The following is a 27583-nucleotide window of genomic DNA, read 5'->3' as shown; positions in this document are numbered from 1 at the left end:
ATGAGTAGGCTACTCACATGGGAGGCGCCAGCCACAAATATGACGAATATCATCAGTGTTTGATATTTGTACTGAATTCTGTTTACAGATTAGTTTTTTGTGTCCAGGCTCTGCACGCTGTCCCACAACTTGTATTATATGAGTTTGTGATCAATGTATATATGCTTAGTAATTAAATATTTCTAAGGTTTGTTTTTTGTCTCCATGAGTCGTACTGAAACCACAACTTTTCCATGCTCCTCTGTGTTACAACGCCATGTCCACTATGGGGGAGTCACTGGAGGACACAAAGGAAAGAAGGGCAGATGGCAGAGAAAGAGGAAGAGCGGAGAAAATTGGAACACTGTGTAGTGTCATAGATTAGATGTCAGTTGATGACTGCAGGCAAATATTCTCAAATGGATTGTCTTTGGGATTTGTGCCACTGAAAGATAGTTGAAGCATTTAGCTGAATGCTTCCAAGTTGTGGGGAAACAATCTGAAAAATCCTTGTAAATATATAAAGCTGATTGATATATACTGTTTGGCATTTATCTGGGGATGTTATCAGGAGAACGTCACGGGTTGAGGTTTTTTCACCCTTCAGGGACTGAACCTGGTAACCCTTCACCAGTCTGACTTTTAAGCACTCGTGCAATGCCTTCATTGTTTGTAGTGCTGCTGAATCTTTTGTGAGATGTCTGTCGAGAAGATTTACAAATGAATAGGTTCAGATACTAACAATATGTCATGTCTCGAAAAGAAAGCAGCTCTCCAGGAAAAACTGGCAACACAAAACAAGACTCCGGTGACAGCTGTTTGGATCGAAATCCAAAGTTTTCTTAGACTGTAGATATCAATCATATTTTGATGTGCTGAAGAACATGTCATCATCCAGACAAGGATTTAAGTATTTCTTTAAAGCGATGGAGAGGAATATGATGAATTTGCAAAATGAAGTTTAAAAATTTCACCACAAATACATTTTAAAATGCCTTCTTACTGAGTTTCACCAATGGCACCAATGTTGAGTCTTCCTCTGGACATGAAATATTAAAAATCAAACATATATTTTATATCTCTTAATGAAAGTATTGTACCGTAATGTGGTTTTGGATCATTTTAATCCCAAATTTCATGCAGATCTGGCCGATGAAGTGCACTGGGTGGCCTGCTGAATATTTGATGAATCACAGAAATGTTAATATAGAGGAATCTGTGACCTTAATAGACAACAGTAGGTCGTGGTCAATTAGAATATATTTAAGCTTAAGCACTAGGTCATGTCGCTGTCCTCAGGTGACAGCAAAGTATCATTATGAGGTTCTGCAATAAGCTAATTTGGGGCAATAATCACCTAAACTAAAATGCGTTCTCCAGAAGCTCCAGATTACAGCAGTATCAGTATCTGTTTGACTGACAATGATACGCCTGAGTGAAAAAGTAAGACTACAGTGAAACAGGTTTGGTGTGACCAGTAGCCAAATAAACTTGTCCAGGGTTCAGCGATCAGCCTTGATCCTTCCTGTGTGAAGTTTACATGTTCTCCACCTCCCTGTGTGGGTTTTTCTCCGGGTCGTCTGTTTTCCACCCACAGCCAGTCCACCCACATGTAAACCAGGTGGACTGGAGATTATGTGTGAGCATGATTGTCTGTGTGTTAACCCGCCCCTGCACAGGACTGATGATCTGTCCAGGACGTTCCCCTCCCTTCCACTGGTGCATTCTGGGATGGGCTGCTGCCCCAGATAGAGATTCACGCAGCTTGTTTTGCCGCCTTTGTGTTGCGTGTTTTAACAGTTGAAGACTGCACAAGGCTTCTATTTTGAGCGTAGGAGGGCCTCTTTTTTTTTTTTTTTTTTTTTTCTTTTTTTTTACAATGTTTTGAGGTTCCTTCCTCCCCGACAGCTATGTCTGATCTTTTTTTATGAGGCGTTTTACACGCCTGTGCTCCGACCGAGAGGTCAGGTGTGAAGATGAGGTAGTTCTGATTAACTGGCAAACCTGGAAATGTTCTTGGAAAAAAATTTTGAGGTGACAGTGGATGAGTGTTGTGTTGGAAACATTAAATCATCTTTAGTGAACTCTGGCTGAAGAATAACATGACAGCTTATGACTTCAACACAAATATACCCTTTTTACTCCAAAAATAAAAGGTCAGTTATAAATCACAACTCATATCAACGTGTCTCATCAGAAAACAGATTTATGATTTACGATTTATGACTTGGTTTGTTGTTTGGATGGATCTTATTAATAGGAAACCTTTATGTCTGCCAGAGCATGACAACCACCTGAATACAAGCCAACAATAACACTGAGAGGAAGTCGACATCCCAGTTCTGCATGAATGATAACTAAATAATTAACATAACATTTTTAGTTTTAGTTATAATATTGTGTTTGGACTAAGTGAAGTGCTGACTTTGTTCTTTACTCGCGCACTCTGGCAAGTGAAGCGCAGACTGATGTCATCTGTTTGCTTTGTTTTGCTAACTAGCTTGGGAATTAACCTCTGTTGTTTTAGCTAAACCAGAAGTGTGCTTCTGAGCAACACAGAGCGCACTTCTCCAACCAGAGGAGAGAGTGTCAAACCGACTTCTTCAACTGTGTTACAAATGGGAGTTGTGAAATCTTGTCCCGGTGGCAAACAGCCTACTATATGTCAGAGCCAGTGGCCCAGTTGAGGAAAGATCCTTGTGCAATTTCTTGTCACAACACTCTGCAAGACACAAGCATCAGGCTGCTGAAGCCCATGCAGTTGTAAAGAAGGTCCTCCAATCAGAAAACTTCTGTGTTCCTACCAGCAAACTGTCACGTTTTGCCAAGGTGCGAATAGCACCTGACAGCAGGTACACAGTTGCGATCACGTATCAACATCTGACACGAGATGCGCAGTTTTCCCTCCTCAAGCCCGATCCTGCCGCTGTACACCTCTCTCAGCACTCCCCTTCCTTCAAACGTCCCCTCTTTAGTCCCGATAAGCAGACATATTATATCTATTCAGTCAGGAGGGATTAAGTGCAGATACATGACATTTTGGGCCATTCCAAGGACCTGAGTCAACGTGTAAACAACTCCTACGCTGTGTCAGGGAAATATTTATCTTTGCTCATAGAACTTCTTGAGATAGTGTCAACACTGCTTAGAGGCACAATTACATTTGTGGATGGAAAACTAAGAGTTCTCGTGGAAATACAAGTGTATAATATGAGCAAGGCTGAGAACGCTTGTAGAGATGCAAGACTATCACACTGATAAAAATAACAAGGTTATTAAATCAAAATCCCGTGTGTAATCATGTATCATGATGCCTCCTTATTTTATTTTTAAAATCATCAAGTATGGAAGCCCTAAAAGGCAAGTTGGAAGTTTTCTCTCCTGTGTTTATGACTTAAAAACAGGTAAAAAAAAAAAGAAAAAGAAAAAAAAAAGGTTTAGAACAAAAGACTGCTTCACAGCTCTATTTCAAAACAGCTGCGTAGGAGAAGGACAAACAGGACACAGCTTGCACTAAAATTCCAGCACACTGTCTAACTTTGAAATATATTAAATTTATGAACAGTGTCGCCTGCCTGATGAAGGTCTAGTTACCAAAATGTCGCCATAAACCTATTAATTTTGCAGGCTAGACAATGTGTAGGAGTTTGTCTGCAAGTTATTAAAAAAAGGGCGCCAGGGTGATCTTTCTAAGTTTCGTCATTTTTTTTTGTTTTTAGGACTAAAAGCAGTCATGTTTTCATCAAAAGAAGTTTTATTGTCTCCATTCAATCTTAACACAAGATGCACTACATATATTGTGTGTTAGCAAGTTATGTAAAATTACTGCCATGCCTGTTTTTTGGCTAGAAATGTATTTTTATTGGCACTAATCTGCCGTTAGCATCAGCTATAATGACACTGGCTGTTAGCCCATGAGCTAGCAAGTGAAAAACACATTGTTCATGGCTAACCAGACGATTAAGTGGACTGCATAGCTAACATTAGTTTACTGTAACGTTAGGCACAGTAATGGGGACACTTTACCCCTTATGAGTAGGATATACTGTGTGTACCTTTAGTTTACCTATAGTTCATGGAGAAATCAAAACCACCCTGGGAGAAAACGTGAATGTTTGTAGCCCCGTTAAGAATTGGGATTTTGGTGGACTTCACCTTCTTGTGGCCCAAATGATCCTGACAATAAACAAATATCACCTGCCAAAACTTCATTCAGCCGTTTGTACAGATGAAAAGCATAAACATAAACATCATAAACACAGGAGAGACAGCATTATAGATCAGTGGTTCCCAACTGGTGAGTAGTGGTCCAAAAGTGGGTCACAGGTCCATTCTAAATGGACCGCAAGTGACTCGCAAACTTATTAAGCTTGAAAAACCCACTTTATTTTTAAGTATACTGAATTTTCGGCACAGAACTTTTATTTTAAGGTGCCGTTTCCTGCTGTAGGGTGAGTGACTAATGGACAGCTACTTGACTGAGACAGCAAACTAGTTCAACAACATGGCCGAACCCAAGTATGAAGCTGAATATATTAAACTGTGTGGACCTTGAACTAATGACAAAGGAGAAATCCGGACCCCGTGGCTGGACCAGTTGGGAACCACTGTTTCAGATCATACTTTGAAAATGGATAACCAGGATTTTTTAATCAATTAATGTGTTTTATCTCTTTGTTTTTCTCAGTAACCACAACGCCATCTCCAGGCTCAGGCCACGCCAGAAGATGCAACGACACAGAGAAGGCCTACTGTGTGAATGGCGGCGACTGTTACTTCATACATGGTATAAATCAGCTCTCCTGCAAGTAAGTTATCTCCTTTTTTGTTTTTGAGTTCACATTTAAAATGTTCCCTTGTCAACTCCCTTTCTTTCGCAGCCTTAATGAAAACTCCTTTCATAACGTTTGTGCTCCAGTAATATTCCTAACTACACATTTTTTATCCTGCTGTTTATTTTCCTGGTAGCACTTGATCCCCGCTCTTCTTTCTTTTCAGCAGCAGCAGTAACACATCACAGGGAAATGCTGCCAGTCTGCCTAACTACCCACCTGTTGTGTATTTTAACACTAATAATGGAGTGAGGCGGCGGTGTGCTCATCCTTTTAAGTCATGTTTAGTGTACAGGAGGGCTGCACATTAAAAGCCTTTTCAAAATGTCATGAGTCACTGGTTTAGTAGTGAGCAAATATTTATGCCTGTTAGAGGCCCCCAGTGAGGTAAATAGAATCATTGCTTACATTTGAGGTCCTTGGCAGAGGGGATCAAGACCCATGTGTAAAGTGCGCTGGAGGAACCATGTATCTCAGCTTTTCAGGAACAAACAGGTTGACATTATCACAGAAACAACTTTTTTTTTGTACTTTGAGATTTACATTTTAGTTTGTATTGAACTCGAGGTCAAGAAACATTATTTGGCACGATGTCCAGGAGGAGTTATCATTTAAAATAAACAGTTTTGTCTCTTTTTTTTCTGTTTTTCAGAACACTGACTTCACTTTTATGTGAAGAGATGCAATCATTAGTCAACTGGCAGAAAATTATTTGCACCTATTTTGTTTTTTTAACAGAAATACAAAACATTCACAGCTTTTCAAATGTGAATGTTGTCTGGTTCCTTAGTTTTCTGTCATATTTAATCAAATATCTTTGGTGTTTTGACTAAAGGTTGAACAAAACAAGCAATTTAAATAAGTCAAATTTTGCTTTTGGAAATTGTGATAAACATTTTTAGATATTTTCTGACATTCTACAGACCCAAAGATATCAATAAATCAAGAGAATGATAAAAATCATTGTTAGATGCAGCCCTAATTGTGCTGTAATAGCATACTTACAAAACAAAATTACATTATCTCTCGTCATGGTTGTCAAATATTATGTTGCATGTTCTGTTTGACCATATGTCATCGCAGCACAAGTCCTCTGACTGGTTTGATATAGAGCTTCTGTGCCCAGTTGGCCCACGGAAGAATGCTCGACAAGCAACGAGGACATGGCTGCAACAGCCGTTCAATACGCTGTGTACAAATTGGAGGCAGCAATAACTCAATTGCTGCAGCTAATTCACTCACGGCCGGGGCATGGGTCCAGAAAAGTTGGATAATGCAGTGAAGGCCTGCAGGGATTTGTTGCCCCACAGCCATCTCATTCAATATAGGCCAGGCTTCAGTGGGCATTACTCACTGGCTAAACAAGTCCTGCAGACAGCTAGCCCTACTTTAATGCCCCGCTCCTTCACTTTGAGGCATAAACTTTGTTTTGGGGAGAGGTGAGGTTAATGAATGACCCACAGTAAGTAACTCACTGAGGTAGAGGATTTTTTTTGTCTGATAATTTCCTTTACATTAATTAATTGAAAAAAGGAATTTAGCCTCTTGAAAATATCAGTCATTAACAAATAATTGTCATTTTCACAAAAAGCATAAACTTTTTTTAAACGTCTTTTCGCATTTTAACATTTAATTAGACGTTATATTTCTTTTTCTGTCTATATGGTGTGACAATAGTAGAATTTATAAGAATTAAATAAGATTTTAGTTTTCAATATTTTTTTCTAGGGGTCAATTGATTAATCATTTTAGTCTATGAAATTTTTTAAAAAGAGTGAAAAAATTAAATTGGAATTTCCCTAAGGTTTGGGTGATGCTTTGAATTGTTTGAAATTGATTGTTTTGTCTGACTGACACTCAGAAACTAGAAGATATTCAGTAAAAGAGAGAAAAGCTGTACATTTCACACCAAGAGAACCTGAAACTAGAGAATTTTTGTGGATTATTAAAATTATTACAGATTAATTTTCTGTCAAACAATTTATCGATCGAGCGACTGAATGTTTCAGCTCTTTATTAAAAGGAAATTCATTGAAAGGAAAGCAGAATTCTCAGCAACAAGAGTATGTAGACTTTAGATAGAGTCCCTGCTTTTTGTCTCCTAACACATGGTAAAACTTTCTTTTTCTTCTCCCCTAAATGTTTATTTTTGATCACAGAATAATAAATAATGGTTCATTTATTTTAAACCAAAGATAAAACAGCGGTAATAGAGTTTGCAGCTGCACCACCGTGGACATTTGCACACTCATCTGATTTTTAAATTATGCAGTGACAGTTTATTTCTTTCATCTTTCAGCCAAGTTTCCTTGGTCTAGGTGGTGCTATCCCCCAGTTAAACACCATCACTCAGGATGAGTAATTTAATGCTGAATGTTATGGTGCTCCTGGGAGGCGTTGTGTGAGACCAGTAAATCACGAGCAATGACCTTTGTTGGACTGGTGGTCTAGTTGTGACTGTGAGTGGAATGTTGGTGCCCCTAAAAGACCAACTGCTCATCCTAATGGGATTATAATGAGGAAATATGGTTTGGCTCAACGCACTTGATGGTGATGATACAGTAGTCTGTTACACAGCTACACGAATATAGACCTACATGTCAGAAAATTTTCTCTTGACTCTGATTTATGTTTCAAACCAGATGTAAAGAGAGTTGTCCAGTCATGTTTTCCCGTTGAGAACATCTCCATATTTAAATCATTCTTTTCAAACTGGACATTCAGGATTTTATTTCCTTTTGATTTGAGTACTTTACCTCCCTGTCCGATGATATCTGTTATAAAACTGTCACATTTGGAGGTTATGAACACACACCAGGCTCTGGACAGGCACCGAGAGAAGAAACCACATTACTCCATTTTCAGCTCCCCAGGATTGATTTATTGATCACGTACAAAGCAGTGCATGGCACATACCACCTTTTTGTCCATACACTCATAAACGTCCCTATTCTCTCATCCCTCAAAATACAGACTGAAGGCCCTAATGCACTGAAAGCGTCTGACGCACGCATTTTGACTTACACCGATTTTTTTTTTAAATGGCCGAAACATGCACAAAAAGCATTTTGAGGCACATCAGACTGCTTTGACGCCCATACTCTGACTTTGTTTCGATTTTCGGGCATCAAATTAGCACCCAATGACCAAAGTCAGTGAGGCAGAGATAGAGAGGCGGACATGCAGGGAGAGTGCACAACAGTTTTGGGCAAGAGCTGACGTTAGCTCTGTTAGCTTAGCTCAAAACTTTATAAACAATGAAAACAACCACCACTGCCAACAGCTCTACTACTATCAATCTTAACTACTGTGTTGTCACATGTCAGACACTAAAAATAAGAACAATAAAAGCTTAGACCCTTAGTCATTATGTTAGCTTAACAGACCTACCTTGAGTTGTCTACCATGACATGTATACTGACACCTACTGGTCATAAAACTTGCTACATAAACCTAACAACAGCATTTAATTAACTTGGTATAAAGTTATGATTAGTTGTGCTTTAAGTGAAAAAAAAACAAAAAAAAAAAACGAAATAAGATGGCTGCACAAACTCAACAGTTCCTCTCCTGCCTTATGTAACATTAGTCTACTCAGATAGAGATATATGGAACATTAATGACAGCTTTAACACAGGTTTGTGCATGCCTACATAAAAATAGTGAACTTTTCCTAAAATGCTGCTGGTTCTTTGATGTTGTAATCTAAAATCCGATGCCTGCAGTGTGCCGCCATTAATCAACACGCGTCAATTATCAGTTATCGCTCTCAGTGTGTTTGGGCCTTGAGGTCAAAAAGACAAAAAGAAGGTTGGCCTTTGTTGTCAGAGCCCTTGGAGCCTATATACTGCCTTTTATATCCTCATCTGAAACCTGGTTTTGTTAACTTGCCTTTTATTTACTTTTTAAAATGTTTTTTTTAGTTTTATTTCTATTTTATTATCATATTTTGTAGTATACAAAATACTACCCTTACTTAGCAGATTTTATTTTTGTTACTTTTCTGGGTAAAACAATTCATTGTTGTGTCTTAACTTTATTTTAATTGATTTTTTAATGGGAATATGAGCAGGTGTCCACAGTCTTTACTACTGTTGGGTTACCTTTGGAAGTGATAAAGTTCCCTGTGTCTCTTTTTTCCCTTTCTTTATATTTTTATTTATTTGTTTATTTATTTAACGGGGACCGGAGTTAGCTGTAAGTAATTTTCATCCGTAGTCCCTGGGCAGGAAACAGAGAATAATAACTCTGCTAAAAGACACTATTATATAAAAAATTACAAATAGACACTCATGACACAATAGTTTCAACAATTACAATAGCAAGACAACACAACATTAACAATAACTACAATAAAACTACAACATTAAGATATGACAAGATTTCATAATGTTAGATCAAGTGTTTGAGTTCATGTGTGATGGGATTTTTTCTTTTTGCTTTATCCATATGGCTTCACTGTGACCTTTAACAACATTTGTGAGGAGATCTAATCCCATAATATTTACAATGCACCTCACTTCCTGTGTTTTCCTTTTCATAACACCTGTCTGCTCCTTCCCAGATGTCCGGACGGATACTTCGGCCCACGATGCTTACAGACTGAGCCGCTGCGGTTGTACATGCCCAATCCTTTCAAAAGTATGTCCACTTGATATGAGCAGCTGAGAACAGAGACACAGTTGTCACTGGATTGCCTCTGTGGAGTCCTGCTGCCCCCCCCCCCACCCTACCCCCACCCCAAGTTCTCTTCCTCTTTCTCCTCCTCTTTCTCTTCCTCAGGTCAACACGCAATGAGCTGTGCACTACACCATGCACACGGTGGTGTCATCCATGGGAACACTCTGCTTCTGCTGTCTGTAGTTGTGCTGTTGATCTAATTCTCTGTCTCTCTCTCTCCCTCCCTCCCTCCCTCCCTCCCTCTCTCCCTCTTCACTTTTTTCTTACGCATACTCTCCTTTTCACTCCACCCTCGCCCTCTCTCCCTCTTTCTGTTTTCTTTCTTCTTTCTCACTCACCCACCACCCTCTCTCTTCCCTCTCTCTTTTTGTGGCTTTGTTTCTTCCCATCAGGTGTCCAAATGACTTTACTGGTGATCGCTGTCAAACCTACGTTATGGCCAGTTTCTACCGTATGTCAATTTCCTCTTCTGTCACTCTGTCAGACTGTCCTCGTGTCATGCGTGCATGCTGGGTGTAGAGAGATTGCATTAATTTCCTGTTATTACCTAATAGTTGTGTCTGTGCCTCCTGCGATGACTCATTCACAAGCTGGCATAGTTTAGCAGAGTCTGTTATTGTGTTTGGTCTGCATGTAATCTTGTGTGCCCTTTAACTTGCAGTGTGTTGCATGCGCGCACCCCGAATACGAGCTGATAGTAAGTTAGAAAGCAACAAGTAGGCGGCTGAATTTAGATGCTTTGTGGAAGTTGATTTGCACAGAAAGTCAGCTGCATGTAACGACACAGTCTAATGGCAAAAAAAAACCGATGACTAAAACCCTACCTTTATCTCACGTACTAATGATGCTTGTTTATGCAATCAAGCGCAAACACAAGCATGTATGATTACAGCTGATAGAGAGACAGGCCTGAACAATTACCATCAACTAAAAGGCATGACAAATGATTGAATCTGTTAGGTGGTGCTCTGGCTTAACTGATAAAGAAATGTTTGTTGAGGGCTCAAAACTTAGTTTCTCTTTTAAGATCTAGGCATTTGATTACGTGTTCCCTCCAGACCAACAAGAAACATCATCAGTGTGAAATTGTGACCCCCGTTTAAAATGTGCATTCATCAGTACATAGGCCATACATGAGCCAACATGACAAAAATCCACTCATGTTACTCCAAACTAATTTGATTTGACTTTAAACATAATAGGGGATTTCCCAAAGCTCCAATTATTTACAGCAAATGTTTTAAATGTTAGTGTTCTCGCTCTGTGGATCACAGTTGCGATCAATTTTTTGAACTTTCAAATCAGCTGCTCAACTCCCTTAAGACCTATGACCTGTAGCCAGACTCTAGTAAATATCAAACATTGTCACGTCCACACCAGAACGTTCAGCAAATTGCGTTTGTTGCTGGCACTGCTTCAGCCACACAATGGTGCTCTCACAGCATACGTCATCAACATCGAGTTCACACGCTTCCACTAGAGAGCCGTGTCAAACTTTGCTAGCCTGGGGTAAGAGACGCCAACCCGTCACCACGCCACACGGCAACATCAGAAACACATCCATCAAGTACGAAATTATGCCAAGATTAGATAAAGGTCTCTGGAGAGCTACGGTTTGATAGATCTCTGCCCTTGAGGTGTTTCGATTTGAAAACCACTGTTCACCTGTTGGTTGATGACTTGTAAAGTAGCTCATGTGATATTGAAAGGAGGGACCTGACAGGTATGAAACATAAACAACTGAGATCTTGTGTAGATTAGACCCACTGGAGAAAACATAAGCTTGAAGACAGAAATGTAAGAAATAATTGCGTGATATGATCTTTTGTGATACTGTTTTATTGATTTTTGATTAATAGTTGACATGCAGAGACTTGTGGCAGTGGTTCATTTTATGTTGCGTTTAAACCCCCCAATGCTAGACAGCAGTGTTGTAATCTATCTTTGGCCATTTGACTCTTCCACTCCAACATAACAACACATCGCTGGAGTAACCACAAAGAGCACAGGCCTATGAAACAGGCAGAGTCATAAAGCTTAAACTGCTAACTTCTTAAATTAGATTGTAATAAATCACAATATATAGAGTATTGCAATGTATCGCAATATATTGAATCGTAACCCCTGTACCATGATATGTATCTTATTGCCAGCTTCTTGCCAATAGCTTTTGTGCATATGACATCATAAATTGTTGCACTGTTCAGATGAAGGGCAGGCAACTGGATGCAGACTGCTAATGCTGCACGTATGGCTATGCTTTGCGCTGTTTATGGCTCATCCAATTGATCAAATTGGGAAAACAAAAAGGCCACGTTAAGTCCTGAAAACAATAAGAAGTAAAGGGAAGAAGTAAATTAAAAAAGTGGATCAAAAACCTCCGTCTTCAGCCTGGAGGAGTGAAGTCAACTGACGTCAAACATTAATGTCAAAGCCTTGTGTTAAACATGCCTCGAGCTGGATGCAATTACAATGAGCTATGACAACTTCTCAGGTGTGTTTAGCCACGACCCAGATTTTTAACGGCGTTTCACCAGACCTCTGGAAACATTTCACCTTGTAAATATAAGAGAAAGATAGGAGCTAAAGTTAGCTTAAGTTGGCTAGTAACATTAGCCTGACGGCGGTGCATCCTTGTAACATTACAGAGTTGATATATAAAAGACAGTATTACTCAAGCGCATTTACTCACCTGGCAAAATACAAGACAGCGGTTATTTCAGTCGTGGATCCAACCACATACAAATTAGTCATACTCCACTGGACACTTTCATCAGCTTGCAATGTAGTGTTAGTAGCTTAATGTTAGGAATGCTAGGCAAAATCGTGATGGAAAAAATCCCTTTTACTTTATTTTGTATGAATCGCATCTAGTGTGAGTTTTAATTTTCTGATGGTACCTGCTGCCTGCAGGTTCATCCAACCCTTTCATGTGGTCACCGCCCTCTAGTTCCAATTTACGCAGTATATCGATTTATCACTTCCTGCCCTCCATCTGAATTTCGCGCATCATAATACTGACGTGATTGCAAACAAGCTGCACACAGCCCAGGTTAAAGATAGTGTATGATAATAATATAGAATTAAATACAAAGCCTGTAATTCATGTTAAATAATAGCAAAGAATCTCCTGGTATTTTGCTGCATATTTGTCAGCGTCATGTCTTTGCAAGCCCATGTGTTTTCAATTCAATGTAACTTTACAGTTAAATAACTAACTGCATCTGCTCTCTGGAGTTGCCTGATGTTGCCTACAGAGTCTCATCCCTGTAGTGTGACTTGCGAAGCTTACACACACACTGTTTGTTGTATGTTTGGCTCAGAGTACAATGCAAAAAAACCCCTTCTTAACTACAAGTAATTTCATCTCGCATTAAGTCGTACAGTGCACTGCGCTGAAATTACTTGTTTTTTTGGCAGAGTAGACCATGTGTGTGTGGGAGCTCTTTTTCCTACACTGTTTTCTGCATCCTGTCTAACTTCAGTGCAGCTGTGCAACTGCATCAAGGACAGCGTTTAGTTTCTGTTCTCATCCAGACACATGAACACAGAGCAGGCTTTGATTACTCAGTTTACGTGCAAATCCGTTCAAATCAATAACCTGAAAAAAACATTCAATGTTCCCTGTCCATGATGAAAGCATCATCTATCAAAAACTTGCGTGTACTTTGTAATTCTGTGTTTTATAGGCCTCACCTCTAAACTTAATTAAAGGCTGTTATTTCAAAAAGAAAAGATTAAGCCTCTACTCAGTCCAAGAGTATGATGTAACATCATCTCATTGGCTCCAAGATGCACATCTACAGTAGAAATCACTTTTATGAAAGCCACATTCAGACGTGACAGATGCACTCGATGTAGCCTTTTAAAGTGAGCTTTGTTTTTTGGGAAACTACACAGCAATCACTAATGGCCCTTTCACATATTTCACATTTTCTCCAATCAATTAAGGAGAATACATCACATTTTCTCTCAGAGAGCAGGCACATGTGCATATACACACATCCATTCCGCACTTAAAGACCCAGCCTCCTGGAGGGGCGCCTCCCATCCCCAGGAGATACCAAAGAGAAGGAGGATGGCTTCTGCTCCTCAGCCATAAGAACTTGGCTTAACAAGAGCATGTTGTCATAAGAACAGCTGGGACTCGCTTCAACCCAAGTAAAGCAAGTGAGCTGCCAGAGATATGAACTCAGCTGGTTGGTGCAGCCTCCCTATGGCCTCGCTCTGCCATATATTATAAAGTCGAACTGTAATTCTTCTTATTCAGCATGATTATTCCGATGCTGTACAGATACACTCCTTTTAACTTGCCTGTTCATGTGATGGGTGTGTTCGGGAATTGACAATGTAGCGTTCTGAGAAAGCAGAAAACTGAAAGCACAGGTAATCTCAGTGGATGATGCATACTATGAGAGTGGCTAAGCGCCTAATATATTCCCATTAGGAGATTTTGTTTGGTTATGTAACAAAAAAGCACTCTCGGCAAGACTGAAACCAGTGGTGAAAGAAGTGCTCAGAACTTTTACATAAGTAAAAGTAGCAAAACTGCAGTGTAAAAATACTTAACTTAAAGTATAAAAGTATGAGCATTAAAAAGTACTTAAAGTACCAAAAGTAAAAGTACTCATGATGCAGAATGGCCCGTTTTAGAATCTTTTAAAATATTACTGGATTCCTGATTATTGATTTATGAATGTATTCATCAGGTTAATGTCACAACTGGTGAAGGTGGAGCTAATTGTAATCACTCTATGTACTGCTGGGTAGTTTAAACCAGTGGTTCCTAACTGGTCCAGCCCCAGGGTCCAGATTTCTCCTTAGTCATTAGTTCAAGGGCCACACACTTTAATACATTAGGTGTCACACTTGCATTTGCCCTTATCGTCAAGCTAGTTTTCTGTCTATGTCAAGTCGCTGTCCATTAGTCACTCAATCTACAGCAGGAAATGGCACAAATGGCACTTCAAAATAAAAGCTCTGTGTCGGAAATTCACTGTGCTTAAAAATAAAGAGTGTTTATTACAAATATGACACATTCGCAAGTCACTTGCGGTCCATTTAGAATGGACTCGCGACCCACCAGTTGGGAACCACTGGTTTAAACTACATAATATATCATACTTAATTAGTTGATTTATATTTTGAAAAACAAGGTAGAGACTCATGCAGAAGTAATCCCTCTCAATTGTCACTTATGACCCACTAGAAGTTTTCGGTGGTGGTGGAATTATGTGCAGAGACTCTGCCCTCTGCCTGTATTTTCTTATTTTCTTATGATTTTACTGTGTTCAGGATTTTCATTGGCATAGTAGCGACCAGATGCCAGCAGCACAAATCCAAGAGAAAGTAACAAATATCGCGGACACAGTGACGAAAATACGCAAATAAAGCAAGGCGAATACCTAAGCAGATATTGTCAGTTTCGCCGGCGATAATGCTAACAAACATTAACAGAACAACTAAAGTTATCAAATAAATGAAGTAGAGTAAAATGTACAATATTTGCCTCCAAAATTAGAGTAGAAGTATAAAGGAGCATAAAATAAGAATATCCAGGTACAGTACAAGCACTTTGAAATCATACATGAGTACAGTACTTGAGTAAATGTACCTAGTTACATTTCCACTGCCAGGAGCCTCTGTCAAAAGTCACTTGTTAAATGTAGAAATAAGGTGAAAGCAACAACATCAGACTGTGTTGAGACATACAGTACATAGAGGGGTGGAACAATAAGGAATGATGGAGCTTCATTAGAATATTTTAGACATAAAAATCATAAAAAAAAAGAACTGAAATTAAAATGTGTAGTCATGTAGTTGTATGTAGTGTGGTCTGAAGTGTGTGTTGCATGCTGTAAGTGTGTCCTCGTCTTTGCCCGCGTCATGCTGACAGTTACTGACCAGTGTTTGTTGTCTCAGTATCTGTAATGCCGATGTTTTGTTTGCTCCACCATATATTAGAAGGTGCCACTCTCCTAACCTGGTCTTTTGTTTCTTTTTTTTGTTTTTCTTCCAACTGTCCAACCCTCTGCAATGGCAGAGCATCTTGGGATTGAATTTATGGGTATGGAACAATCCATTTTGACTCTCAGTCCTAGCATAGCTACTAAATACTGTAGATGTCCTCAGTTCTGACTTGCTCCCGTTCCGTCTGTGGTGTGGACTGTTAATCATATCGTTTAACCAATCAATCTCTCAACCGATTGTACCATAACTCATGATCATGACAAACCCTCAGCCGATGCAACTGATCCTCCATCAATCATTATTAACATGGATGTCATCACTTGCACCCCTCATACATGTGCAACGGAAAAAGTAGATCTATTAACTGAGTTTCCGTCTGACTCACAGTAGCATTTTTTTCCTTTTTGGACTGATTTTTGGTTCTTCATTTCATCTGTAACAAGCATGATGTATCATGTTTGTAGCTCCCAGATGCCTTTCCTCAATCTTCACCTCTGTCTGTCCAATCCTTTTGGTCCCAAGCCTCCATTGTCTGTCTATTCCCTTTGACATGCCATCTCTTCCCTTTAATTTATGTGTGATCTTGTCCATGTTTCTTGCATCACCCCGTCGTTAGCATAGCTGAAATGTAACTTTGACGTATGACATATAATACCCATGTTACTGGTTTGAATTATCCTTCAAGGAGTAGATGCTGTGATGTGAGCATGCAATGCTATATTTAGAACCTACAGTCATGTGTTTTCTTCAACCTGCCGCTATTTCCATCCTCCTTCATTGTTAGCTCTTGTTTTCTGCTACCTTTTCCAGAGAAGCGCTTCAGTGGTTGAGAGTGTATAGAGGTGATGCTAAAGGCATCTTTTCACAGGTCATGTAATTACACAAGTACATTGAAGTACTGGACCATGAGGACATTGTGTTGTTACACCAGCACCATTATCATTTATGAGTATGATTTATTTACCGTGTCAGAAACTTGACACAAATTGGTATCCTGTTGTAAAACTGGGCTGCTTCAGATGGAGGGAGATGGACAAATTCAATTCATTTTTATTACATTATTTATCAGCGACCACGCTGCCTCTTTGCTCCATCATTTTCTCCAGAGACACAAAAAGTCTACCTCAACCTCGCACAAGCTCTTCTCTGGAAAAGCAAAAAGCATCAGTCGAGATATCTCCAGTTTCATTTTTAATGATATTGCATTTCAAAATTCACTTGTTTCTTAAATTACTGTAAAATAAGATCTCATCATTGTGCTGACTGAACGCCTGAGCAGATTGAGACTTCTATAAGTGCATGTCAAACATTGCACATTTCCGAATAACATGTGCACTTGTGCTATACTGCACAGTTTGCAGGTTCCACTAGTCACCAAAGGCCTGAACCATTATAGTATCATATATAATTTGAAATCACTTCAATTTTTTAGAGAATACAGTTGCTTAATAGATCAGTCTGAGTCCCTGCCCCCACCCACGCTGCCTTACCGCAGCACAGGCAGCAACAGCATCTGTTGTATTTGTGATTGTGTGCGAGGAAAGGTTTGACTGTGAAGTGAGTTGTCAGAGGAAGATGAAGCTTCATACTGCTCAGGATTTAGTCCAAAAAGAGAAAGAAATGTAGATCTACAGTGAAAAAAAAAAAAAAAAAGTGGGAACCTGCACCTTCAAGACACTAATTTTTTTCCCCTGTTATTTCTCTCACTGTGTGCATGTGGTGTGTGTGGGTGCGTCTGTGTATTTGTGGGTGTGATGTTGACAGAGGCAGAGGAACTCTACCAGAAAAGAGTCCTGACAATCACGGGTATTTGTGTGGCTCTGTTGGTGGTGGGCATCGTGTGTGTGGTTGCCTACTGTAAAACCAAGTAAGTCCTGCTGATAAATGGATCAGCTCATGTCGTCTTTCCTTTCAGATTTCTATCATTAGCTAAATTTTATTAAAAAAAGAAATTGTATACTCAGATTGCTGATGTCATGTTTGCAGTGCCTGTAATTGGTAGCATGTGGGAATAATAGATTACTATGTTTACTGTCTTAAAATGTAGTTTTTTTTATCTATGGTAAAGTAGTTAATTGAGCAAGTAAGACAAGAATAATGTTAAGTTATTACTTAAAACATTACATATTTTCCCTCTTACCTGTAGTGGTATTCATCAGTCCAGATTGTTGGTGAGTGTTGGAGATATCTGCCTTCTCTTGATCGTATTGGAACTAGATGGCACTCGGCTTGTGGTGCTCAAAGCACCAAAAAATACATTTGAAGAACTCAACAGCAATGTCTCTTTCCATAAATCATGACCCGCTTACTCGAGTTTCATATGGGAGCTATTTTCTTTCTACTGAACTACACCTGCCACCCATATGCAAGATGTAAATATTAATGACGTCCTCATAGGCTGAGCTGTAACATCAGCTAGCTCAGTGGTGCTAGGTGAGCTAGCAGTAGATGCAAGCTTCCTTCTGCGCTTTGATACAGTTGGCAGGTAGTTCGGTAGAAAGAAAATAGTTCCTACGTGAAACTGCCAACAACAAAGTCTGTTGTTTGTCTTGAGTATCTGGGTCATGATTTCTGCGAAGACATTTCTAAATATAATTTTTGGCAGACATCTCTGAGGCCAGTGTCTCCAACTCCCAGCAACTCACCCAAAACAATCTGGTTTGATAAACAGCACTACAGGTAAAGGGAAAAATATGTATTTTTGATTTTGGGGTGAACTGTCCCTTTAAGGTATCTCAACAATAAAAAAAAGAATGAGAGAATGACCAAGATTTACTCTACAGGAAACAAAGAAAGAAGATGCACAATCATCTGCGACAAAACATGTGTCCAGAACATCCCAATCGTAGCCTTGCTAACGGACCCAATCACCCAGGCCCAGGCCCAGAGGAAATCCCTATGGTAGATGCGAGTTTCTGAAAGAATTCCTAACATTATTAAAGTACACGCACACAGATGTACGCCAAATGGTTTTATGATTAGTTACATAATCAAAGCTTGTCTTTTTTTTGACCACATTCTTCCCATCTGCCAAATCCATTTCTCCCCGACACAGTACATATCAAAGAACGTCCCTGCAACTGAACGAGTCATACGGCCTGCAACAGAGGGATCGTTCCCTGCCAGCCATGCCTCTTCCAGATCTCACAACTCTTCCACACGAGCCCATTCATCAACTCACAGGTGAGCATGCACCATATGGTATGTGTGTTGGCCCTCATGCCTTCCTCACATTCAGCACTATCCTCTTATATAAGTACAGAATCTTACACTAAGAGGTTGATTTATTCGAATTTGGCTAAATGCCCTTCCTCTGAACAGGTGCTTCTTTTTTAAAAGGCATACTTCTTTGGGGAAAAAAAAGAGAGTCATATTACACGCTGGGCTGTGTGCGTGTTAACACCTTTTTTTATTTGTCAGACATGAGGAACGGACATGGAGCCTGGAACATTCTGACAGCATCCTCTCTGACTCGCCGGGAATGATGTCATCATCCGTGGGGACCAGTAAATGCAGCAGTCCTGCGTGCATGGAGGCACGGGCCCGGCGCGCTGCACACTGTGGTTACTCTGACCCCCATCGGCCGGGCCTGCAGTACGGAGACTCCTTCGACTCGCTGGGAGACTCTCCGCACAGCGACAGGTGGGAAACAGGCCCGTGTGGCTGATGTGGCACTGGGTGTGTCGTGAACATTTTGAGAAGTTTCCTCTCTCTGCTGGTTCTCTCTCAGCCTCGAGAGGCCAGTCAGGGCACTCTGAGAGACTCAGTGGAAACTGGCATACAGCAGGCATGATGATGAAATACGCTAAGGTAGGCAAGAGTAAAAAACAGTGCTTATTTCAATGGGACCTCTGTGCATACAGCTACTGTAACATCACTCCCTGGCCAGTATTTAATTCTGATCGGCCAAAGCATTCCCTTTAATGTCCTCAAAGAACACTGTGACATTTTAGGAAATACACTTATTTCCATCTTTCCTAGAGAGACATAGGGATATCAGTTCCATCTTTGTGTCACAGAGAAAGGTCCATGATGAGTTTAGCCTAGCATAGCACAAAGAGTAGAAGCAGGAAGAAGCAGTTAGTCTGTCAGAAGTGAGGAAATATGCCTTTCAACAGCTCCAAAGCTGACTATATTTATCCTGCACCTATTTCTGTACTGAAGGCACAGAGATATCAATTGTCCCATGTGACTCTGGGAAAGATGGCAAAGATGCATATTTCCCAGAAAGCTAGCGTGCTCCTTTAACATGAACCCCAACATGACAGCTCAGATGCAGTTGATTCACTCTAAATAACGCGCTTTCAGGTCTTCCACATGCTCTCTTTTTTAGTAGTTCTTAATGTCACCCATGGCCTGAACTTGAACTTGCTTTTTTAAATGCCTAAGGTACACCTCCGGATTTTGTTATAGGGCCCAACAGTGATCCTCCAAATCCCAAAACGCTCCTCCTGCTCACTGCTGATGTTTTGAATTCCAACACATTTCACTGCTAAGCATCCATCACTCAACAAGTCTGCATTATCATTAAGCTGGGAGGAAATCTGGGGTTATGGGAGCACGATTGGGCCCTTTACTAAAATTATGGAGTGTACGCTTAAGCAAAACAGTTGGTTAAGGTTCTTTTTTGCTAAAAGTACAGATATTTTTTTTAGGGACGGGAATGATGGCCCACTTATGAAGAGGAAGTCTGTCTTTGTTGACCCTGTAATTAAAGACCCTGTGTTTAAGGTTTGAAAAAACATGCTAAAGGTCGCTGTACATGAGGTCATCCTGCCCTTCTTTTGTATAGCTGACACACAGAGCCTCATTCACCTTTGTTAAAACCTTCAGAATGACTATTATTAACCCTAATGTCTAACATTATGGAATTCTGATTATGCTCAGTCCACTTCAGATGAGTCACCATTAGAGTGAAGCCACACGAGTTTCTGTGGACAGGACAGTATGACATTCACAAAATCTGATCCAAGGTGGCCACAAAGCCGACATCCTTTACTGAGATTAATTCTTAACAAATCAAAAGGTGGTCACATTCTCAGACGAGTGGGGCATTTGAAGTAATCAAACCCTTGCACAAGTTTGTCATTGCAAACAACTGATTAAGCAAGTGCAAAGCCAGGTCACAAGTATGAAGACGCCTTTCCGTCTCACAAACAAAAAACGGAACTGAAAAGAAATCTAGGTCAAATTCATGGTGTGCAGTTTAGAAGCATCTACTGGATCCCAGATCATCTGCAGCGAAGGTGCAACTTGATGAGCCAAGTGGTGCCTGCCTTCCTGCCATTTGACTGCACCATACCATTACATATACTTTCTATTAGTACATAACATTCAGGCCAACCAAAGACATACTTACAACCAGATGTAGACCTTTCACACCTAGCGCATTAACTAATGCCTGTTATTGCTGCAAAATGCATACCTGAGGTGCTGAATGTGCAATTCTGCACATGTCCAGCCTCAGTCGTGCTAAAACAACTGAGCCAAACTAAAAATGTAAAGGAGCAAGGAGGTTCCCATTGTGTTCATAGCTGCATGTTTCTGTTAAGTATTATAAAATTTCTAGAACTGACATGACTGACAGAGTGTCCAGCACCAGCTGCCTGCTGCAGCAAAACACAAATGAGATATCAATCAAAAGAACCTGAAAAAGAAATTGAACTGTGCAGTGCTGGCAATTGTTCTCTGAAAAACAGTATTTAAATCAAATGGCCAGTACCTATAGCCTGTCAAAACCTAAACAGACGCGATGTGTCTTGCTTATATGCTTGAGCTGTAAGGTATCAACAATGCCAGCATACAACAAGTCTGTATACACGAATAGGGCCTTGGCCAATGAGTTGTTATGCAGAGCCAGATTGCATAACCAACATCCCCTCAGAGTCATTCCAGGTAACAAGCGCCTCTTCCATCATGGCGACAGCTCCTGCATCAGCTGAATCAGCACTGTTGTGGGAATATCTCAGGCTTGTGTCTCACACAGCATGTTGTAGTTCCCTAAAGGCATTGTGCATACCGTACAATCACTCTGATCCACAGTCGGTGAAATGTGAATTATGAGTTGCTTTTCAAATGTACTGACATAATGTTTAGTTTGGTTATGATTATGACTGCAGGAAAACATGTTACTAACAACACCAATAAGTTTCTGATGTTTTGACAATCCAGACAATACAAAATTTGGGAAATAGGGTTTTAGCTGAAGTGGAGGAGGATGAGAAAGTGACAACCATGACAACCGAGTATGAAGCGCAGATTGACAGTCAAGAAAACACACTCAAAAATGTACCTGTCTTTAAAGGTTAAAGGGGCTTTATGCGACATTCAGAGCATTAATATAGCAGTTTGCTATGTAAAGATGTAGTGGAGTAATGGCGTCCTGGGCAGACAATCAAGTCACACTCCCTCTGTGTGTGTTGCACACACAGGGGTCCGTATATGTTAGTGCATGCAAATCCCTTTGTGTGTAACGCATTGACTAGCCAGTGGCCGCCACTCTACACTGTGCTCATACAGCCGTTACTGCTGGTAACACCATCCTGCCTCATGGTATCATCGCAGAAGCGTAGTGCCCAAACTTCAGTTCTCCCCGGGCAACACGATTAGCTCTGTCTGCACTGTTGCAGTCGTTAGCACTGTTCACGCTGTTAGCTCTGTTAGCTGCCGGCCGCCTCCACATTGAGAGCCGTGTGCACACAACCTGAATCAAACTCTGAATCACAGATATGCTCTGAATGTTGTATACAGCTCCTTTAATATTGACTTTCTACTTAGAGAGTCAGCCAAGTTTTAAGAGTCATAAGTGGTTCTGCATCTTTAAGAACCTCTACACTGACATAAGCATCCAGCCATGGTGCCCACACGACCATGGCACATGTTTGAACAAAGCTTCCCTGAAATGACAACAACAGTAACAAGAGTTCATTTGAGTGTAATATGGGGGTGAGGATTCAGGAGGTTGCATCAGGACACTATTCAATAGCTGACAGCTCTTTGTGCAGAGATATGGAGTTGGTTAGGGTATTGGAGAGGATTAGCAATAGTATGATCTGCATACCAATAAGCCTACACACTAACATGTGCTTAGAAAAAAGATAGAGTGGCTTAAGTGCTGCTTCAAAGCATGCTTGATATGAAAACAAGACCAGTAAAGTTTGAATCTTAGTTCCAAGTAACAGCTAGACATGAAAGGCTTGTTTTTGACTGTTCTAAAGTAGGACACTGGGTTGGCTGGGCGATCTTGTTGGGCAGGTTGGTCCAGAGCCTGGGGGTGCAGAGGATGACGGTTTACTCACTGTCAGTTTTCAGTAGAGTCTAAAGGGCAGCCAAAACAGCTGCTCCTGCCTGAGGACCTCAGGCTGGGCTTTGGTTTAAACTGTCTGAGGAGCTCAGATATAGGCAGGTGATCGTCGAAGAACTGCTGCAAATGCTGAGGAAAACTGTAAACCCTTTTGTTATGCAGAGCCGTGAAAACATGTCTGTTTCAACCCCAGTTCATGTCTGAAAAGTGAACATAAGTTTGAATACAAAAGGTTTACCAATATTAATGGGGATAATGATAATAATTGTACTTTTAATTAATAAAAGAAGTGGATCTAAAATAGATCCCTGTGGGACACCACATGGGCATGTTTTGCCATAAAAAGTAGAAGTGAGTATGCTTACCCACCTTACAGCAGTTCAGTTCAAAGGAAAATCTAGGTTAAATCTATGTATGGAAAAATATTTTGTATCCATTGAATATTTTAGTGCCCATTGACAGTTTGCCCTTGTAGGCCTTTTCCATGAAAGCCTTTTCTGACAGAAATGTATTCATTTTAGCTCAAACCAGTACTTTTTTCCTAACCTTAAACAAGAGATCACTTTCTGGTAGAAAGCCCTCAAGGAGAATTTCTCCAACTGTGGTGCAATGTTCATTTAGTTAACAAAATGACTGATTTCTGTACACTCCTCCTCTTTCTTACCTCTGTTCTTTACTCTTCTCTACTTAACTATTTACTCCATTCTGTATTTGCTACAGATATGTGTCAGCCCTGACGACACCAGCCCGCCTCTCGCCAGTGGATTTCCATTACTCATTGCCCTCGCAGGTGCCTACCTTCCAGATCACATCCCCCAATGCCAGCCACGCCATGTCTCTCCCTCCTGCTGTCCACAACCCGTACCCTCTGGAGGATGACCAGCCTCTGCTGCGCCGTTACCAGGTGCCCCTACACGATGCCCAGTGCCAGGAGCCCTACCGGCAGCAGCGTCGTACCTATCTAAATGACAGCAGGGGCAGCCTGCCCTCCAGCCCCTACCGGCTGGCTGAGGAAGAAGACTATGAGACCACCCAGGAGTATCTCTCCTCTCGGGAGCAACCAAAGAGAAGTGGGTCCAGTGGAACTGGTAGCCGGCGCTGGCGGAGATCCAGACTGAATGGCCACGTGGCCCCGCGTGGATACGAGGCATCTCGAGACTATGGGTCTCGAAGCTGCCTAACAGATAGTGAGTCAGAGGAGGACGGTGAGAGCACGCCCTTCCTCAGTATGCAGAACATGAATGCCGAGCCCTCCACCATCTACAGGCCGGTGGACAGTCGGACTTCTCACTCATCGGGGCGGCACAGTGGGCATGGGAACATGCATACAAGACTGACACACTCACGCTCCAAACCGGACAATACACCCCATTAAAGAGTGAAAATGAACCAACAAAAATCAATATAGTATAGACCTGCATCTATAAGAAATATTTTTATTTTATATAACTGACAGATATTCTAAACAAATGAAATATTTATTTTCATTTTAGCAAAAGTTGTCTACTAGTTAACAGCAAAGACTTTTTTATAGGGAAAACTCTATTTATATGTACATTTTGATTTACAGCATAAAAAGATGTGCCAGTTTTTTCACAACGTAAAAAATAGAGTAATATTGTGGTGCCTTTTGCTGTATGCCGATGCCAGAGGGCCAGTGGAGGTTTTTGTAGCCTTTCTTATATGGACGCCTCATTTTTTATACACGATTATGTTTTTTTTTTCTTCTCTGGTTTTCTGTTTTACTTTCTTTCCAAGTTGCATTCTTTGAGGAGTCTAACCCCACTGGAACATAACCCCTTCCATGTCACGCAATATAAACCACTTCAACATAAAGTGTATGTTTACATTAATATGATTCGCCTGTAGGGTTTATGATTTGGGATCTAATAGAACTTCTGATAAATACAGATACAGAAATATAGATCCTTTTTGCCCTCTGACTAATGTCTACAGAGAGAGAAAGAGAGTGAGAGACTGTGTGGTTGTGTATGTGTGTGTGTGTAAATGACCGTGTGTGAGTGTGTGTGTGTGTGTGTGTGTGTGTGTGTGCGCGCATGTCAGTTTGCTTGCATGTATTTGTGATTGTTAGATGAATTTCATTGTTTGTTGTGGTGACATCAAACATGTGGGTCTTCTGGTGTCACAGCAGAGCTGACAGAAGAGAGTGTGTCAGAGGTTCACAGAATAGTGCTTTATCAGAACAGTGACCCCCCCCCCCCCCCCCAGTGTAGGTGGACAGGTAAGGCTGCTGTGTGTTATGCAGGTCATTGCTTGATGTGTTTACAGCTATTCTGCCCCTTTCCCCAGCCTGCCCCAGTTAAGTCCCCTTTTATTTCCCCAGCAGGTTTTCCTCATGTTAGTCTGTTATGAGGCCAACAAAACACTGAGCCGCTTGGCACAGGGTGACCCCTGCCATCAGAGGTGATGGCAAAACAAAAAGATTGCATCTGTTTTCACTCAGCTCAGCCCCTAATCCCATGCCTCATCATCCTTCTGTGTCCATTCTGTTTTTGTGGCTCGTGTTAAAAGGCCACACAGTGTCTCAGGATTTCCACATGCCTCCCCCCAACTCCCTACCCCCTCCACCTTAAACCCTGCTCACCCTCTTCCTCAACTTAAGGTCTACCTAAGACTAAAGTTCTCAGATAATGAAGGCCTAAATGTTAACATACAGCCTACCAGTTCCCTGAACACTCCCATACAGAGAGAAGGAAAGTGGAAGCAGCTCGGCAGAGAACAGTGCAGAACACACTCGATAATAGAAATGAAATAGCTGTGAAACGTTGGAGGATCATACAATGCAAAAATATGCAAACTTTCTATTTTGCTGTTTGATTACATCATTTTCTAAGAGGTGACTGTAGTGTGTTGTGTGTGGGGAAAAAAACGATGTGATGCCTATAGTGTAGAATGAAATAACATGATATAAATGCATATTTACATGAGTTAGTTTTTAAAGCCATTATGCAGCCATCTATAAAGTTGTCAGCCTTTCTTGTTCACATACTCATGTCCATCGAATGACTGTGTCCATGAATTGTTTTATCACTTGCTTTAGACCGCTCCACTTTACATGCACATTTCCAAGTAACGTCGAATAGCATCCAAATAGTGTCTCCTCCGATAGTACTGTGTACTGCTTTGTCTCGTTGACAGATCTAGTCATTTCAAATTTACTCCGTGAATGATGATAATTTTGAAATAAACAAAATCATTTAAGCCCCCCCGTCCTCCACTGAAGGAAAAGTAAATATTTCAAAGGTATTTCATGAAATGTCAAACCCATATTGACTCAGTGAGAGGGAACAGTTGATGCTTCATCACTGTTGGTGTGTTTCTACTCCTCGTTTTAAAAAAAACAATGTATGCTGAATTATCAAATGGTCTTAAAAAGATTGATCTGCAATCTAACTGCTATATGGTAAATGCACAGTGGTATTGTTATAGAGAAAGGTCTTTGGTCACACCTCACTTGCAGATATTTCATTGAGTTTCTCACCTCTGGGTCTAATTTTGTATGTCTAAAAAATGCAAAAGAAGACAGTGCTCCTCTAGTTTAAATGTGATACTCCCTTCACTTTGCCAGTCCTCTCACCAAAATGAGATGCTACCAGGCACGACCTGCCAGTCTCTTCTGTTTAATTTTATGACCCCACCCCACCCTAACCCCCGACCCCGAACCCCCTCACCTGACCCCACCCTCGCTTGAAATGTTTGAACACCTCTCCTCTGCATGTCCTTGTGGTCACGGTTAGATGGGTGCATGGTAAAAAAGCAGCAGACAATTCTTTTCCAGTCAGTGAAAGTGTATTTCATTTAACATTCAGCAATAAAAAAGAACCTTTCCCTCATGTCATTCCTGAAATATGCTAGAAAAAAAAAGAAAAAAATGCGAGATTGTCATAGATTGTAAAATAAAATGAAAAATGAATCCACCTGTTCATATGAGAAAATAAATCTTTATTCATATCATTTTACGATGTAGTTATTTCTGTAGAAAGCTTTGCTCTGCATTTTGACTCATCTTTTATCGTGACTTAAGGTTTGACTCGTCTGACGTGATGCATACAACACACACTGTGTCTCCAGAGTACACACATAAAAACCAATCGTGATATATGTTTAATCTGGTGATTGGGGGGTTATAGATTAAAACAAAACTGCTTCACGTGGCAGTGTGCTCAGTGAAGTCATAGCTCATACAGTGGCTTAAGTGCAAGGACAAACACAAGCAAATAAAAACACACATCCTGTGTGAGAGATGAGCAGTGTGATACATTTTTAGAAGAAAAAAAAGTATGGGGCACTTCTTGAAATTAAAAAAAGAGGATAGCTCCACTGAATTGCTTAATTTTTTAATCAATTTAAATCTTGATGTTTCTACAGCATTAGTTTATATATATATATATATATGCAATAGGGGATTTTTTTTATTAAAGACAAATTTGGCCAACTGAATAAAAAGCCTTAATATATTAAATTCTTTAAGAACAGGTCAATATTTCATGATACATTTTAGCTTTTATTATGTAGGCTACAGATACTCCAAGTGTATTTTCATTTAGCTTCTGCAGTAGCACAGATTCACCACTAGATGGTGTCACAACAGCAGGATTCATAAGTCACACAGCAGAAGAGTTCAACGTTTGCAAGGCATGAGTGGGACTCTGCACTGTGTATAGTATAGTTCCTCATTTAATACAAACACAAATGTCATTTTTATGCAATTTTTTTTTTTGCTTTTTTTTTTTTAGAACAACCAGGAAACAAGAAACATGGAGCATATACACTCTGAACCCATAACATCCAAACCCAC

The 27583-nt window shown here is 40.4% G+C and overlaps 1 protein-coding gene across 5 annotated transcripts in view; it reads left to right on the top strand.

Moving 5' to 3' along the window:
• The window catches only part of LOC126387931 (pro-neuregulin-2, membrane-bound isoform-like), an 88562-nt gene extending 61829 nt beyond the window's left edge, over positions 1-26733 (top strand). The window contains exons 4-11 of one of the 5 annotated variants that reach the window (XM_050040731.1): positions 4667-4787; positions 9884-9942; positions 15535-15558; positions 17226-17328; positions 18245-18368; positions 18517-18644; positions 18882-19103; positions 23485-26733. In XM_050040731.1, coding sequence (XP_049896688.1) covers positions 4667-4787; positions 9884-9942; positions 15535-15558; positions 17226-17328; positions 18245-18368; positions 18517-18644; positions 18882-19103; positions 23485-24139 — 1436 coding nt within the window. In that variant the 3' untranslated portion in view covers positions 24140-26733. Of the gene's footprint in view, positions 1-4666; positions 4788-9375; positions 9453-9883; positions 9943-15534; positions 15559-17225; positions 17329-18244; positions 18369-18516; positions 18645-18881; positions 19104-23484 lie in introns of all 5 variants that reach the window. The other 4 variants (XM_050040729.1, XM_050040730.1, XM_050040733.1 and 1 more) reach the window with 4 other exon arrangements.
• The last annotated feature ends 850 nt before the right edge of the window (positions 26734-27583 follow it).

The sequence above is a fragment of the Epinephelus moara genome, chromosome 3 (genome assembly GCF_006386435.1).
Source record: "Epinephelus moara isolate mb chromosome 3, YSFRI_EMoa_1.0, whole genome shotgun sequence".
Classification (NCBI taxonomy): domain Eukaryota; kingdom Metazoa; phylum Chordata; class Actinopteri; order Perciformes; family Serranidae; genus Epinephelus; species Epinephelus moara.
Note: the sequence above shows the minus strand (reverse complement) of the source record. Positions and strands in the feature narration are given on the sequence as shown.